This window comes from Pavona decussata, unplaced genomic scaffold, assembly GCF_977016875.1.
Source record: "Pavona decussata unplaced genomic scaffold, jaPavDecu1.1 SCAFFOLD_233, whole genome shotgun sequence".
NCBI lineage: Eukaryota > Metazoa > Cnidaria > Anthozoa > Scleractinia > Agariciidae > Pavona > Pavona decussata.
The window spans coordinates 4,573,777-4,589,997 of record NW_028145638.1 but is presented as its reverse complement, the minus strand read 5'-3'; the positions used below and the strand labels follow the sequence as shown (position 1 = coordinate 4,589,997).

Here is a 16,221-nt window from a genome sequence, read left to right as displayed (position 1 = left end):
GGGCGCTTATTCAGTTGGAAAGAGGGTGCTAATTAAGTCATGATCAAATAATTACGATCCTTTATGTTTTGCAGATGTGCATGGACCCAGAACTTTCAAACAAGAAGCTTTACTCGACATTTGTAAGAACTTACGCGCAAACTACAAAACTGCCTGATTACTTGTTGTTGCTTCTCGCTCACTTTAAATGGAAAAATGTAGGCCTCTTGTTTGAGAAAACGTGGTTGCACACCAAGGACAACATCAAGAAGCGTTTGAAGTTGGAAGGAATTCGTATTCGTGCAGAGGAACAGCTTGCTGACATGGATATAGTGGACGCACAATCCCGCGCGGAATACGAGCCTGAGATGGTACGGACGATGAAGCTAATCAAGGAAAAAGTCAGAAGTAAGTTCGATGTAATGAGATAAGTTGTAAGTACTTTAGCATGTCACAAGCAGACCCGGTGGGCAATATTTAACATTAGTGGCGTGTAAGATCGAAGACTTTTTTTAGTATGAAGTTAATGATTTCGAGATCCTTCTGCGCAGTGGAGTTGAGGGAGGGGAGATTTTGGGAATGACATTTAAGCATTGATTAAAAAACAAAACAAAAACAAAATACACGGTTTTCATGGAAACCACCTGTTGCAATACATGATATTCTGTGTCTAAATAAATAAATGTCTGTCTATCTGTCTTTTTGTCTGTCTTTTTAACGTTATATCTATGCGGAGAAAAATGGATGTTTCGGGGCTATGTTTTAGCAAAAGGAGATTTTTTTATGTACAAAATGTGTCCTCATTCGCCACTCATGAATATACATTACTACTCTCCCTGGGCAACAGAGAAAAGGAATTGAGTCCAACACATAACTTCCACAAAGAATCGTTACATTGACGACGATCATGCAGCCTTTTTCATTCATGCATCCTGCTCTTCTTAAATTTGCAGTCATCATTGTTGTTGCTGACTTCTACTACGCCCGTAAAACGCTTATGCCCGCACGTCAGGCCGGGCTCACCGATGGTGACTATGTCTTCATCTGGTTTGAACTCGACCATGACGAGGTCCTGATGGCCAATAGTTACCCCAGTTACTGGTTCGCTATCCACGTAGACGAGAAGGATCCTTATTACCGATGCAATTTTGAGCAGGCGTTCGACTCCGTGTTAGTACTAGCGTTGAATGTGAACGAGAACGCTGAGACATTTGATCAATTCCAGTCCGACGTGAAGAATCGGTCTATTGATCCGCCATTTAACAGTAGTGTCTACGTGGAAGGGCAGTACAATACAAATGTAAGTGGCTATTAACTCTTGTTAGGCCCGGTTCTGACATCGTTCTTCACCTGAGCCGAATCGAATTCAATGAATTAAGTTCATGTGAAGTACGGCGTGTGAATCAATTCAGAACGCCCGATCTAATTCGGATCGGCCCAGCAGTTTTTCTCGCCTGACTCAGCCGGCTAAGGGGAACCTCCACGAGGAGTCTCCTAGTAAAACCTCATTGACTACCATCCCTTTTTTTCGAGTATGCCTGTGTCACTTTCTAGAATAATACATCATTGTCATTCATTCACCAGGCTTGAAATATACCATCACATTTATTTCACAACCCTCTTATTTTCAATTTACAGCCACCCATGTATGCTTCCTTTCTTTACGATGCCGTTTACCAGTACGCTGTTGCCTTAAACAAGACCTTAGCAAGGAATGAAGAACCGACCGGAACGAACATCATTTCTAAGCTGTTAAATAAGGAGTACAACAGTAAGTATTCGGCTGCGAACTCGGAACTACGCTCACAATCAACTGTCTACAGTGACACGAATTTTAACTTCTATTCAGAAGTTCGATTACGTTTGATGCAAAGGACGAAATAATATTTTGGGTACATACACCGAATTTTCTCCGTGTGAACGGATGGACGCATGTGTTAATGAGAGTAAACGAGAGCGCAAGAAGAGACAGAACTCGAAGCCGAGAAGTAGGAACAGACGTCAGAATATTGCAACAACAAAACCTTGTAAGACCGCAAGAAAACAGGCGAAAACCGAGAGTAGAAGGGGCTTCAAGAAGCGAACAGGTCAGACATCTCGTCCTCTTTTTCCTACGAGAATCACGGAGAACGAGAATCAACTAAGCAACATGCTCCCCTATTTCGCTGACAGTTTTATCCCAGTACGACCAGCGCTTAAGCCATAACATTTTAATACGTGTGGTTGAACATCGTCTTCAGGTGTTTACGGGTGTTGATCAGTTTCTCTCTTTTCTAGGTATTCGTGGTCAGCGGGTATTTGTTGACAAAAATGGCGATGCTGAAGTCGATTTAATTCTTATGGACATGCGATGGGGGTTCACAGGTACGTTGTCCTTTGTTTACCAAACGAAATGTACTGTAATAGAATATAAGGGCAGTAAGATGTTTCGGAAAAATCTTTTCAGCTTGGTTAATTGTTTCAGACAAGAGTATTCCTTTCATTTATCAAAATTGTGCTGTTAATCGGTAGTAATTCATTTTGATCATTTCACCTGATTAATCCAAGCGGCCATATCGACAGAAACGTTTATGCTCTCCTTCAGTGCTAGTGTGGCCTCAGTGTGGCCATTTAAATAGGAGTTCTGGTATTGTGGTTGTATTTCGGACAGACAACCATTAGACATGAAATCAGATCTTTAACGTTCAACAGTCTTTCGAAGTAGTAGCGCGTTAGTTTAGCACGTACTGCGTAGAACTAATAATATGAACGTCAAAGGTTCCAGTCCCGTCTTTCCCAACTTGTTTTTTCCTTAGGCGAGCAAATCCTGGTGTATAAACCGGTCCAGTGAACGTTAAGGAAACCTGATAAGATCTGGACGATTACCTTACGATCGATTTGCATCCCACATACAGGGTAAAATGATGCACTGAGTTTGTTAGTTGCATCATGCTTCACTAAAATCTAGGCTAAGCTTCCGCTAAAAGAGTGCACCTGCACCTGTCACTCGAATGCATCTTCGCCTTACCTGCTAAATGTCTTTCCATTCTTTTTCTTTCACTTTCTTTCCTTGTAGAAAAGAACTGCCCGAAGAATGCGCCCGCAGACAAGGGCAAGATGGTGCCAGTTGGTGATTTTACGATCAGTTATAACAACAACAGCGATCTTGATCTGGCGTTTACCCTCAGGCCTGACACAAAGATAATGTGGCCGGGAGGGTCCCAACCCAAGGATAGTCCAGATTGTGGTTATGAAAACGAGTTGTGTCCACCACCGTCCAGTGACCCTGAAAGTGGTAAGGGGTAAAAGTCAGACTCTTTCATTCACAAGCACGTAGTGGAGTATTAGTGCACTATAAATATGAGTAGCATTACAGAGGCGTCCTAAAGAAGACATTTGACCGTAGTAGCCTTCAAGTTGAAAACGATAATACATAATAGCAGTTCAGTTGAGATAAGCAAGTGTCGGAAAGTGACACTTATGTCCAGAAATGCACCTAACCCAGAATGTGGGTACTCTATACAAGACAGATCCTTTTGTCTTTATGTTTGAAAAATTATTTGTGTTTTAGTAAGAATTAGGGTAAGGGGAAGCCTTGTGATGTCTGTCACACAGTTCATGCATCTCATTAACGTGCATTTCTGGACATATCTGGAAAGTGAGGGCGTGGGATGAAGGTGGGGTGGGGTGGGGGGATTTTGGGTGGCAGGCTAGAAGAGATTCTTATTTCCCACAGCTTGAAATGTTTGCTGTGGGACACAGATGAGTCCGAAATTCATTTTTCTTGCTTTAGATTTGGACTAAAATACTAGGTTTCTTGTTTTTGTAATCTATTTTAGTCCCGGAGCACTGGAGCAATGTGCTAGATCCCTTGAGTCCCACAAATTTTGCAATTTTGAAGTCGGAAAATTTCTTAGGCCACAGCGATGGTGTCATTTATCCCTTTGAAACCACTAGCAACACTACTAATGGATGTCAAACCCATAAAATCCGGATTTGCGTTAATCTTTCGAGTCCTTGCTCAGAATGAATTCAACTGAAAACTCTTTTAGGATTTACCCAAAGCAACAGGAAATCAATTTGGATTCAAAGTCCGGATTTGGATTGAGCGTACGCTTCCGCAGTACACTTATCTACTACAAAATTAGTCATGACTAGGGGCTACATTAGTGTCTGTTATTATATCCATTGCATTACATTTTGCATCCTTGTTTTATTTGTGTGTTTCTTAAATCGCAAGTATTTTTAAATTGTCTTGCAGTTAAAATGGCGATCATTGCTGGGATATCGGGGTTTTCTTTCCTGCTGCTCTGTCTTTTCTGTGTCAGCAAAATAAGGTTGGTTTTCCTTTTGGCTTTGTAAGAGCATCTTATACTCCCACAGTTGAACCTGGCGGCTTGCGAGCGTTAAGGTTCTTATAAGTTTTACATTCTCAAGGATGTGGCCCCTACTGTTTACCTTATGGCGTGAAATCATTTTTCGCGGTAGTTTTGGAGGGAATTTTTAAATTCCAAGGGTAATTTCTGTAATCGCATTTTAAAGCGACCCAAGAGTTAGTTTTAAACTCACAGACACCAAGTGAAATCCGTTGTAGGCTTTTGGAATTTGAAACTGAGTCGGGACAGTGAAATTCGGGAAAGAGATATCAAAGATGCCGGAAAATTCAGTGGTGAGGAAATTTTAGCTAGAAATTTCTCTCGAAGTGAAAGAACAGAGAATTACTCTTTAGCGTATGTTAAGTGGTAAGAGAACTCATTAGATTCCTACAAAGGGTCAGCCCTTGTAAGGAAATGGAAGATCGCACGAGACAAAGAAAAAGTGCTATCGGCACAACATTCATTTCTCTCGATAGTCTGGTTCAAGTAGACCTTTTACCAAGTTTTGCGAGGTTATTGAAAATAAACCTGCAGTTATCTTTGTTTTTTGTAGACAAATAAGGTTGGAAAGAGAGCTCAAAAGTTTACTGTGGAAAATAGATTACTCTGAAATCGTCCTTGGAAGATCAGACTTCGAGTATTTCGGGACACAATGTGAAGAGGATCCTCCTTTGAGTGTAAGGCGTAGATTGGTTATAGTGGGCATTAGTACATTAGTAGGGTTAGATTTGTGCGAAATAAGGGTCAAGAAGAAAGGCAAAGTAAAGGAAGAGTTAGGATTTGGGATGTTGGAGACAGATCGGAAGAGCAGAGTTTCGATTGACGGGAAAGACAACTGCAATTACAATATTCCGGCTCAGTGGTCCGTCAGTTTCTCGGTAATTTTTGTAAATTGGTGGGTTCAGTCCATATTTTCGTACGTATTTTGCAAAAAAAAAAAAAAAAGGCAAAATACGATATAAGAAAACAAAACAAACAAACAAAAACGAGTTGGCCACTCAGCGAGTCAGATTGTCTGGTAAGAGATCAGCAAACCAGTCTTGTGGTTTAGCACTGTGGTTCAGTGGATAAGACAGTCACTCAGTTACTTAGTATGTTAATTAGTCAATCAGCAGGCCATTCAAGTGAGTCCTGAATCTGTGTTGCTTTTCTTCAGCTGTCATTGACTTATTATTGTCTGTCTGTATATCTCGATTGCATGGGTTGAGGGAAGATTGAGTCGTTTAGATATTTTTACCAACATTGTATCTGTGTTTGTCATGTACAGAATGGTGACAGTGAAATGTTGTTGGGACCTTTGCAAAATGGAAACACGTGCTGCGATTTCACTCGGTTTGGGTCTTTTAAGGTACGACAAATTTAAAGTGTGTTAATTATTACGTACTTAGTTAGAAGAACTTCATTCACTTTTTTGGAACCGTGTTACTTCCGCTGAATACGGATCTATGCTGGAGTTTTGCTCTAAGTGAGAGGGATCACCTGAAACTGAAGCGATAGATACAAGCATGCCATGATTACATTATATTTGTAACAGTTGTTCATTGTCACTGCGTATTATTGTTGCCCATTAGGGGACCCCCGTGGTGGTAAAACGTGCTGGTTCCAAGAGTGTGGATCTTACGCGGCCAGTTCTCGTGGAGATGAAACAGGTATATTTGAATTAGCAATTTCAGGTTTTGATGTTCAATGTTCTTACACTAACTGCCTTTTTACATAAACAGATGCTTGATGTCCGTCACGATAATCTCGCGCACTTCATTGGCGCAACTGTCGATCCCCCAAACGTTTGCGTTGTGTCGGAGTTCTACCCTCGCGGAAGTCTCCAAGTAAGTTTTAGTTTGGCGATTGTAAATGCTTTTCCTTCGACTTTGCGTTTGTTGAACACTGTAATTTTAGTCGATTCCGCATGCAAGTAAAATTCACTTAGAACAGGCTCGCCCATTGTGAGTTCTCACCATCACGCTAAAATAGACGGAAAAACCTGTGTTTTCCTTGTTCTTGAGGTTGTTGATTAACGACAACGTATTCCGTTGTAGACGAGTGAGTGCTGGTGAATGAAATTTGTTTGGGCGAATAAAATGGCACAGCAAAATCCATTTCAAACGTGGTCTATCAGATGAAAAATATGTTCTCTGGCGATTTATCCTTTAACCAATGTGAGATAACAATAACAAACAATAACAATATATGCTTATATAGCGCCAAATCAATACTTGCTCATGGCGCGGAGATAGCTGTTTCCGTAGAGATCCTCCTACCATCTATAGTCACCATGAGCATTATCAACCAAATATTCTAAGCGGTGATAATACTTCATAGTTTTAGGCAGCCGAACACGTCTGAATTCTTGTGCTTGGTGTCATTTTAGGAAATTTTGCAGAACAGCGACGTCAAGTTGGACCACATGTTTATCTCGTCACTTGTCAACGATATAGTTAAGGTAAATACACGGTGGAGAAATTCCTGGCAGCATAACTTGAGTTCTCAGACTTAGTGTGTGTAGTTTTAGGCACTTTTTTTTTAGGGGAAGGGGAAGAAAGTTGAACAATGCAGCGGGACATATGGTAAGCTCAGGTCACAGCTAATACATAATGGTATTAAAAGTGAGACTTGCCAACTAAAACTGAAGTACCTTTACCAGAAGGCATTTTAGGCCTCAGCTTTCTCCTTGTTGATCATAGTTGCTGTTGCATTTGATAACTTCTTTGGGGAGCGACGTTGTTGTATTGACTTTGGTCCCTTTCTTATCTCCAGGGCATGGCACATATTCATAGCACGGACATCAAATCGCATGGAAGCCTCAAGTCTTCTAACTGTCTGGTGGACAGCCGTTGGACACTGAAAATCGCTGATTACGGTCTTCCAACATTTCGCTCGAAACGGAGTAAAAGTTACACACATGGTGAATCTTATTTCAAAGGTACACAGCCAAGTATTTGACCAGCTGTGCATCCTTCACTGAAGGAAGACGCAGTCAACTAAGCTCTTCGTACTTTTTCAGGATGTTTTAATGGTCCACAGTTCGAGCGAGTTTATTACCTTTAGTGCGTAATCATAATTATATGCATAATTACCAGTTTACACATTGAAACGCTCAATGTATAAGATGCAAACAGAAACGGTGCCAGTTGTTACTGTAGCACTAGAAGTCATAAAAAAATTGATAAATACTTTAGAATGATACTGGTTCAGCCAACATCAACAAACGTCAAAAGATTTCTCTGAATAGGACAAGTATATATAATAAGTAAAGTTCTTTCCTATCAAGGAACTCTGTACATAGTGTCTTAGGATCATGGTTTGGTTTCTTTTTTATAGAAGCTTAAAATGCCCAAGAAGCGAAAATAGTTTTTGTGTAGTTATAAAATTTGCACTTTGAAATATATGATTCTGATGTTTTAGAGTGCTGGGGTAAGAATTGCGGATTTTACGAAGTCTCAAAGTTGGGCTATTTTGCTCTCAAAAATGGTCAGAGGACTGGGTCAAGTGACGTCACATTGGTGCCAAAAGTTTGTTTACTCTCATTCCGTTCTTGCCGCCAAAGAAGATTGTAGAAAGGGAAAAGCGTGTCTAGCGATTCTGAAATGAGCAACTTCTCTGACACATGAAGCAGCAACGATGAAGAAATATCCTTTCTTCTCTTCCGCCATGATGAATTGCAATTCTTGGCACCACCATGACGTCAGCGGTCATTGTCATGTGGCATTTTGGCCGCGCGATTCGAATACCATTTTTGAGTGCAAAATAGCCCAACTTTGAGCACTCACAAAATCGGCAATTTTTACCCCAGAAATCTCAAACTTTGAAATTGCGTGTTTGAAAGGGTAAATTTTATAACTACCTAAAAACAATTTTCGCTTCATGGGCACTTTAACAGAAAAGCAAGTGCACTGCATAATAATCACAGTCAATCATATTCATAAATCAAAATCATATTCATAATACCCATAATAACCTCTTCGCTCTTTCATTTTAGAATTGTTATGGACGGCACCAGAAATTCTAAGAATGAGTGTTCGCCCTGTCAATGGAACGCAACCAGGAGATGTTTACAGTTTTGCCATCATCTTAGCAGAATTTCATACGAGACAGGCACCCTACAGCGGGAGTTACCTGGAGCCAGAACGTAAATTGAACGCATTGATACATTTTATACAATTGCAGATTTGTCACTTCAGTTGTTTTCTCGCGTTTAGTAGTTGTATGTATCTGTTTGTTTGCTAACTTGTTTTTGGTACACGATTCATTTACTTCTTTTCCTAGTCGAACAAGGTCCCTCTTCTAACTATGAACAAGGGGCATGTTTATTCGTTCGTTCGTTCAACCAATTCTTCATCATGCACGTATGCATTCATTTCTTCATTCATTCGCTTGGTCGGTCGTTCCTTCATACGTTCGTTCGTTTGATCAGTCAGTTAGTCAGTAAACAGATTTCTAAAAATCATTTAGTTACTGAGTCATTCAATGAGCGAGTCATTCAGCCAGCCACCAAATTGCGTTTCATTCAGTCTTCCAGTAAATCAGCCTTAACGTATTTCAGTTGCTCGCGCATTCATTCAGTTTGTAAAATAGAGAGTCACTCTGTCGGCTATTTCTTCTGCCAGTTAATCCGGTGGCCATGCAGGCATTCAGAGTTGATCGATTAAATGGCAATCCCTGCAGTTACCTGCATTTTCGTATCAACCAATTAAAGAGGCGTTAATTACGGTAAGTTGAATCTTCACGGTATTGACGCTTTTTCGTTGTCCTTCAGAGATTATAAAGCGAGTCACAGAGTGCGAAATACCTCCCTTTCGTCCTACAGTTGCTCAACTCATTCCTCGAGTGGAGGAACTAAGAGAATTAATGAAATTGTGTTGGGATGAAAAGCCTGAAGCACGTCCAGAATTTCACGACATCAAGAAAACCTTGCAGAGAATACTTAACAACAGTGGCATGTGAGTACGACCAGAAGCGTAGCTATTGATCATGACCTTGCACAGGAGCCTGTGAGCCTGACATGGAACAGCTAAGCAAATGGGAACACAGTGTGTTTTCCATTTGCCAGAACTAGCCGGCCAGACAGTAAAATGAATGTGCCATTTTGAAGGGATGGTGTTGCAAAATCTTGAAAAATAATCACTCGGAAAATGGTACGCGCTATTGTGAAGAAATACGAAGGACTATGATAAAACGTACCCTTAAAATTGGTACATTACATTTACGAACTGTCGGTCGGTCAACTGCGCCGAATAAGGTATAGAGTGTTTTCACATGACGTCACAGCGGCCATGTTGGTGTCCCAAAACAAAGAAATGGCGGCCATGTTGGTGTCCCAAACTAAACCTCTGGGAATTTAACTCTATTTTTATTCAAATACTTTCTTTTGCTTCAGTAACCCAATATGGCTGGTAGTCACGTGAATGGAAACGCTCTATTGCCTTTTCTATGGCTAAGCTTTAGTGTGACTCACGTGATCGTGTAAAAATAGGGTGGTTAACAGTGACGTCATCATTTTCCGAACCTCATGTTCCAGCCCTGACAACTTCCAATTCTTTGGTCTGTTGTTAGAAAATTTCCATGAAAAACTGAAAGTTAATAGTGAATAAGTGAGAGAGACAGTTTTCTAACCTTTGAAAATCCATGTCCATATCTCAAGATTGGGAAAGTTAAAGAATCACTAAGGAAAAAGCGAAATCCCCGGGCCGGAAACGTTGTTAGTTCTGCACTCTAGGAAAAACCAGGGGTTGTTTTTGTGAAGTCTCTGCCTATATGACGATTATACACTGATTGCTCTATATTTTTTCTCTCAGGAAAACCAACATATTTGACAATGTAGTGTATATGATGGAGAAATACGCAGACAATCTGGAGGATCTTGTGAGTGAAAGAACCGCACAACTGGTGGAGGAGAAAAAGAAGACAGATGCATTGCTGGACAGAATATTACCACGGTAACGTTTTTGAAGAGACTATTGAAAATGTTCAACATGTACACCTCCGTTTCCATGAATGGTAGGCAGTTTCACATGGCTTAATTAAACTTTCTAGAGGGCCCCGAAAAGGTAAAATGGTGACCGGGGTCTGTTGAAAGTTGTCCCCTGTAACATGATCCCTAGGGCCGAAAGTAATAAGGCTGGTTCTACAGGAGACAGGTCTTGTAAAGGGCGATTTAGACGGTACGATTTTCTCTCTCGACTGTCACATGCGATTTCTAGAGCGCACGCTGCTTGCGTCATGTAAAAATCGTACACAACTCTCGCCACTCAACATTGCCTTTACTTGCGATTGTCGTAGGATTTAAAAACATGTTATAGGTTGATTTACACGACGCGATTCGTGTTGTAGGCATGGCGTAAGCGTGTCGCATGCGACAAATCGTAAGCAAAATCGTACCGTCTAAATCGCCCTTAATAGCCTTTAGCATTAGCATATAAGCTTGCTAGCTAGGACATTGTACTGCCTAAAGCGGCCTTAAAACAAATTCTTCTTTCGTCTTTAAGCCCCGTCGCAGAGCAGCTTAAGAGGGGTAAAGCAGTGGAAGCAGAAAGTTTCCACGAGGTATCAATCTACTTCAGTGACATTGTGGGATTTACGGAGCTGTCATCAGAAAGTACTCCAATGCAGGTATGGAAGAAACTGAGATTACTTTTCATGACAATTTTCATGGTTTGCCCAAAGATGCCATTACTGCGCATGGCAAGATGTTACAGGTTATCAGGTTTTCGCGGCGGGATTCTCTCCTTTGATTTTTGAACTTGAACTTTAATCCCGTTTGCTTTTCTTCTAGGTTGTGACATTGTTGAATGACCTATACACTTTGTTTGATGAGATCATCAGTGAGTTTGACGTGTACAAGGTAGGTTGGTTTTTTTTATAACACACAAATGCCGAGTCTGGAATTTCGACCCGGTCTTTCACCTTCCACACAATTTCGTTATGATTACCTGTTAGAAAAAAAAAAACTCCAAAAAGGAAAAAAAAAAAACGATGATCGTAATCAATCAGGCCCAGCCCCTTTGAAGTAACCTTATGCCATATTTCCTTTTCAGGTTGAGACAATAGGTGACGCTTACATGGTGGTATCTGGTCTTCCAATCAGAAATGGGCACAACCATGCTGGCGAAATCGCACGTATGGCACTTCATCTTATCGAGGGAGTTAAACAGGACTTCACAGTCCGCCATAAACCTGACCATAAAATTGAACTGCGTGTTGGTATACACAGCGGTAAGTGAAAACCCAGTGCTAGCAGTCTCTTTCTCGTTTCAGTTTCGCCAAGTTCACGACGCTTTTTAGCTCTCTCGTTCGACTATCCAAACTCTAAAGGGGGTTAGTTTCTAAAGAAACTGTGGTGCTGTGTCGGTGGTAGGGCGGAAAAGAATATTTGTTTTTATCAACAGAGTTGATAAGGTAATAGGTCATTTCCGAGTTGCTGAGCCTCATTATGAAAGCGAGGCTAAATACAAAGCCTTTTCGTATGAAAATTAGTTCTGTTTGCATATGAGTGAAAACTAATATTCATGATAAAAACTTAGCCTCGCTTTCATAATGAGGTTCAAAGCAACTTGGAAATGGGCTGTTTGGCCACTGTAAATAGACTCGAATACTGACGTTTCGTGCGCTAGCCCTTCGTGAGAGGGAATCCGACAAAGGGCAAAAGGTCAGCTCTCGAATTTCGTTACCGTGGCCTTATTTCCTTATCAACTCAATAAAAGGAAAGGCACGGCTATAAGCTTAAGTGCAAGCTAACGTAGGGGAAGTTTCAAGGAGAGGATTTAGAGTGTTGAGCCTCTGCCCCCCCTTACCATCTCCACATTCAGATATTACTAAATCATTATACCTTTTCAACCCGAGGAATTCTGCACCTGCCTCTCCCCCCATTCCTAAAATCCTGAATCCTTCACATGGAATCATCTAGTTCCCCCATGAGTTGTGGGAAAAAACTTTTACGCCAGTTTTGGAGATGTAAATTTCCGATAATCCCAGTTGCATTTGTTTTTTCGATCTGACAGAAACGCACGACGCGTTGGTTGATACGTTTTCAACTGGGGATAACACATTCACGTACATATATTATTACTTCAGGTCTTCTGTGTTTTGATTTTAGGCGAGCATGACAACTCATGTTACCGCTTGATTCATTCCTTTGTAGGCCCTGTAGTGGCAGGCGTGGTGGGCAGTACAATGCCTCGTTACTGTTTATTTGGTGATACAGTTAACACTGCGTCCAGGATGGAATCTTCAGGGGAAGGTTAGAATTGCTGTTATTACCTAGTGTACACTCTTGAGATGATTTTTGATGATTTACACCTGAGCTGTCGGATATTCCCCTTTAGCATACCTCAGTGACCGACTATCGCGTAACGCGCAATCTGATTGGCTACACAGGTGCTGTCTATCGTTCGATAGACGGCAGTTTGTCAGAGCGCGCGCGATTTAGCATGCATCATTGTACAAATATATCAGAATTTATAAAATAAAAAGATTTTTTGCTTCATAGATCGATCACTGAGGTATGCTAAAACAATTAGACGGCTCGCTCTCGGTTTCTGTCGCCTTTGATAGTTGGCTCGGGGCTTCGCCCCTCGCCAACTATCAGCCGATAGAAACCTCGAGCTCGCCGTCTAATTGTTAAATATACAATAGAAATGAACCGTTGGGTGACCGTGATATAAGGTTACGTATATGTGTCAATGTACCTGGATGCCGTTTTGGTGTGAGACGTTTTGCACTGTATTGGCATCTCATCTCCTTGCTGGCAATGAGGAGCAGGTCGCATCTAAGAACCCACAAATTCTTAAGAACATGTTTATGGTTTTGCGTAGGAATAAATTGGGTCGCTATTTGGTGACAATATGGCCTTGAGAAAGATGATATATTCATCATTACACGAGCCTCAGGCAAAGTAAAATTCGAAGTGGAACCCATGACCTTCCGTACTGATTCATTCGGATGTTGTCACCACTGAGGTAACCGAGGCGTTCACGTTTTACTACAAGTACAATAATGAGTACGAGTACGAATTTTCAAAACTAGTTTGCGTGGCGGTTTAGATAGTCACTATTCATACCAATCTTGTTTCCAGAGTTCCTTTATCTGTTAGTAAGCAACAGGAAGGAGCGAGAGTTCTGGGGACGTGGCTAGTTTGAAATTCGTACTCAGATGTTAAGGTCCCCAATGGGAGACCCTTTGGTGGGCTTGGTTATTTACTAGGTTCTTACGTATCCCAAATATTGCTAAATGAAGATCAGCTAAGTCGAAGGCCTCAGTTTGGTGATAAATAAAGATTGTAAAATTTAAGTTCATAAATGAAAAAACATATAGTATTCAACATGCCAAGAACGTAACACGAGAGTCGGAACAATGACCTTCAAAAACAAGTCGGATGCTCTAGATCACTACTGAGCTACTGCCCTTGAGAATTATCCAGTTATAGACACTCAGACGAGGCTAGACACAGCTCACAAAGCATCATGAGGCAAATCGTCCGTTTGCGCTCACATGGAACAGACCGTTGTGCTGTACAGACCTCAAGAAACTGACAACAACTACGACAAGCAGAAAATCGCCACAATTCAACGTTTTTCGAATTATCTCATCCAATTATCGTTTGTTTTCGTCTAAGTGACAGAGGTAACATTTGTAAATATTGTTTTCATTCGCTGTTCGATAGAAAAGCGAAAGGCCCAACTGGTCCTAGAGCGCCAGGCCAAAAGCGTGCACGAAGAGGCAAATAAGTTTTAAAAAAATTGTATGCTTTCGCGTGAGTATCTTGCCGTAAATATCAATTTCCCCTATTCGATCACCAAAGGCAATTTAATCGCTGGCACAATAAAAAATACCGTAAAATCCCCCCCCCCCCCCCTGCTTATAAGCGCCCTCAGTTATAGGCCCAGCTATTTGTAAACAAAAACTTTATTCCGGTTATAATCCCCCCCGGCTATAAGCTCCTCCCTTTCGCATATAGGCCCATTTTTATGAAACCCCCTCCCCCCAAAAATGGGTACGGCATTCCTTTATAAGGAATCTCGCTCATAAGCCCCCCCCCCCCACCCCATGCCCGTGATTGTTAAATAGCCAATTGTTTGAAATCGCATCACGAGGCGTTTTGTGGTTCTTCGACTTATGAGGTTATGTTTGTCGAAAATACCGGTAATTTTTATAATTATTATAAAATGTACATGTAGTAGCAGCGGATTGTCTGGAATTGATTTTCATTTTGGATGCTGCTGCTATATATATTATCGTGCTGCAAACTTTTGTTGGTTTCATTTGTGGTTTTGTCACGAATTCTGCCTTGCTTGTAAACTGATGAATATTAAAAAACTTGGATGAATCACACAATCTTTGAAAGACAAGAATTCCATTTTCTTCAATCAGGTATATTTTTACAAAATAAAAGCTTTACATGGATTGTAGCCTACTACATGTACGTTGCAACAGCAATGCTATTACAAATTTTTTTGCAACTGGTTGGCTACTGAGTAATTTCCACACGGATTACAGCACTTGAACAAGAGCCGTATGGTAAATATTATTTCAATAAATTTATTTTCAGTTGCAAAAAAAAAAAAAAAGAGACATGGGAATCAAACACCCTATAGATAGACAACCACATTTTGGCCATAATGGATCTCAAGAATAATAGAAGTCTTACTAATACCACTACTGGACTTGATCTTTAGGGTGCAGAGAGGCTATGCAATCACTTTGCAGCCAGATTTTTCAGAGAAATAGGACCTCTGGAACAAAATTAGTTTGCAATATTGAACTGTGCACAAGTACAACTTATTGTACTAACTTGCATCAAGCACACATTTATTCAAGTGTGTTGTTGAGAAATGATATATTAGAAAAAAATAAACAGCAACAACAAGGGGTAAAATTTAACGGTTTGTCAGGTACCTTGATGATTGTATAGAAAACCAACATACCGGTAATACACCATTTATTCACAGAACTTTTGTATAGGATATTGTAAACACACATGTAATTTTTTCATTTCCTAAATATACTGAGATTATAAGCAAGTCTTGGATTTTTACAAGAGCCCTTTATGGCTCTTGGTTTTGATGATACCCTCAATAGTGGGTCCCCAATATGCACCAAGTACCTATGAATTATTACGCTACTCCCTCATCCTATTACACTAGTCTGGGGTTATTCGTTAAGATGTGTGACATGGATTAGAAACATACAATGTAACACATACAAATTATCATTCCATAACCCAACTAAGCTGGGCTAAACAAACGTGCTCATTCCATCCACAGGCGCAATTCGGGTGCATTACAACATAGATATCTACACACCGGGCAGTATGGAAGAATAAAATAATTATTGGAGTCTCCCCTTCCATGTTAATATTACCTTAAATGACATCCAAAAGTTCAAGTGTATCCCCTTTACACCTTTATATGTATGCCCCCCTCCCTCCTTCCCCATACTGATAACAATAGCTTTCATCCCACTTGATACATGATACTAAAAATCTAGACACTCACTCAATAAATTAAAAATTTATGGCCAGGAAGAATGGTATCATATTGGTATAGAGGAAAAAATGATGACAATTAGACAAGGCAAAATTTGTAACTTCAACTGAATTTGAATTTGAATTTTATTTTTTACCAGCCATGCAAAACATTGATTGTTATTGGAAAAATGTCTGTCACTTCCCTTGTCATGGTTAGACTGACAAGCTCATTCATATAATGAATATACTACTGGTAATAATGTTTGTTTGTTTGTCTTTCTTTGTCAACCAAAAAAAAATTGAGCAATTGAGAATGGGCATTCACTCAGCCAAGGTTGTTTACCCACATTTGAGTCTGTTTATTTCTTATTTGTTCTGTGCTGCCTACTTCTTAGAGCAGCATTCTGATTAACAGGAGTTGGTTTGACA

The 16,221-nt window shown here is 40.5% G+C and overlaps 1 protein-coding gene and 1 long non-coding RNA gene across 6 annotated transcripts in view; one reads left to right on the top strand and one right to left on the bottom strand.

The window, feature by feature from the left end:
- Positions 1-3,122, bottom strand: part of LOC146458521 (uncharacterized) — a 33,460-nt gene extending 30,338 nt beyond the window's left edge. Inside the window, exon 1 of the long non-coding RNA XR_014858296.1 lies at positions 2,987-3,122. This is a non-coding gene — a long non-coding RNA (uncharacterized LOC146458521). The remainder of the gene's footprint in view (positions 1-2,986) is intronic.
- LOC146458520 (atrial natriuretic peptide receptor 1-like) overlaps positions 1-16,221 on the top strand; it is a 44,554-nt gene that overhangs the window by 22,847 nt on the left and 5,486 nt on the right. For all 5 annotated transcript variants that reach the window (XM_085091023.1, XM_085091024.1, XM_085091025.1 and 2 more), the window contains exons 3-21: positions 75-387; positions 933-1,279; positions 1,618-1,750; positions 2,257-2,343; positions 3,035-3,253; positions 4,220-4,295; positions 4,888-5,011; positions 5,602-5,682; positions 5,906-5,983; positions 6,056-6,160; positions 6,703-6,774; positions 7,089-7,254; positions 8,311-8,460; positions 9,088-9,271; positions 10,127-10,267; positions 10,817-10,940; positions 11,104-11,172; positions 11,366-11,543; positions 12,469-12,567. In XM_085091023.1, the coding sequence (XP_084947149.1) occupies positions 75-387; positions 933-1,279; positions 1,618-1,750; positions 2,257-2,343; positions 3,035-3,253; positions 4,220-4,295; positions 4,888-5,011; positions 5,602-5,682; positions 5,906-5,983; positions 6,056-6,160; positions 6,703-6,774; positions 7,089-7,254; positions 8,311-8,460; positions 9,088-9,271; positions 10,127-10,267; positions 10,817-10,940; positions 11,104-11,172; positions 11,366-11,543; positions 12,469-12,567 (2,746 nt within the window). The remainder of the gene's footprint in view (positions 1-74; positions 388-932; positions 1,280-1,617; positions 1,751-2,256; positions 2,344-3,034; positions 3,254-4,219; positions 4,296-4,887; positions 5,012-5,601; positions 5,683-5,905; positions 5,984-6,055; positions 6,161-6,702; positions 6,775-7,088; positions 7,255-8,310; positions 8,461-9,087; positions 9,272-10,126; positions 10,268-10,816; positions 10,941-11,103; positions 11,173-11,365; positions 11,544-12,468; positions 12,568-16,221) is intronic.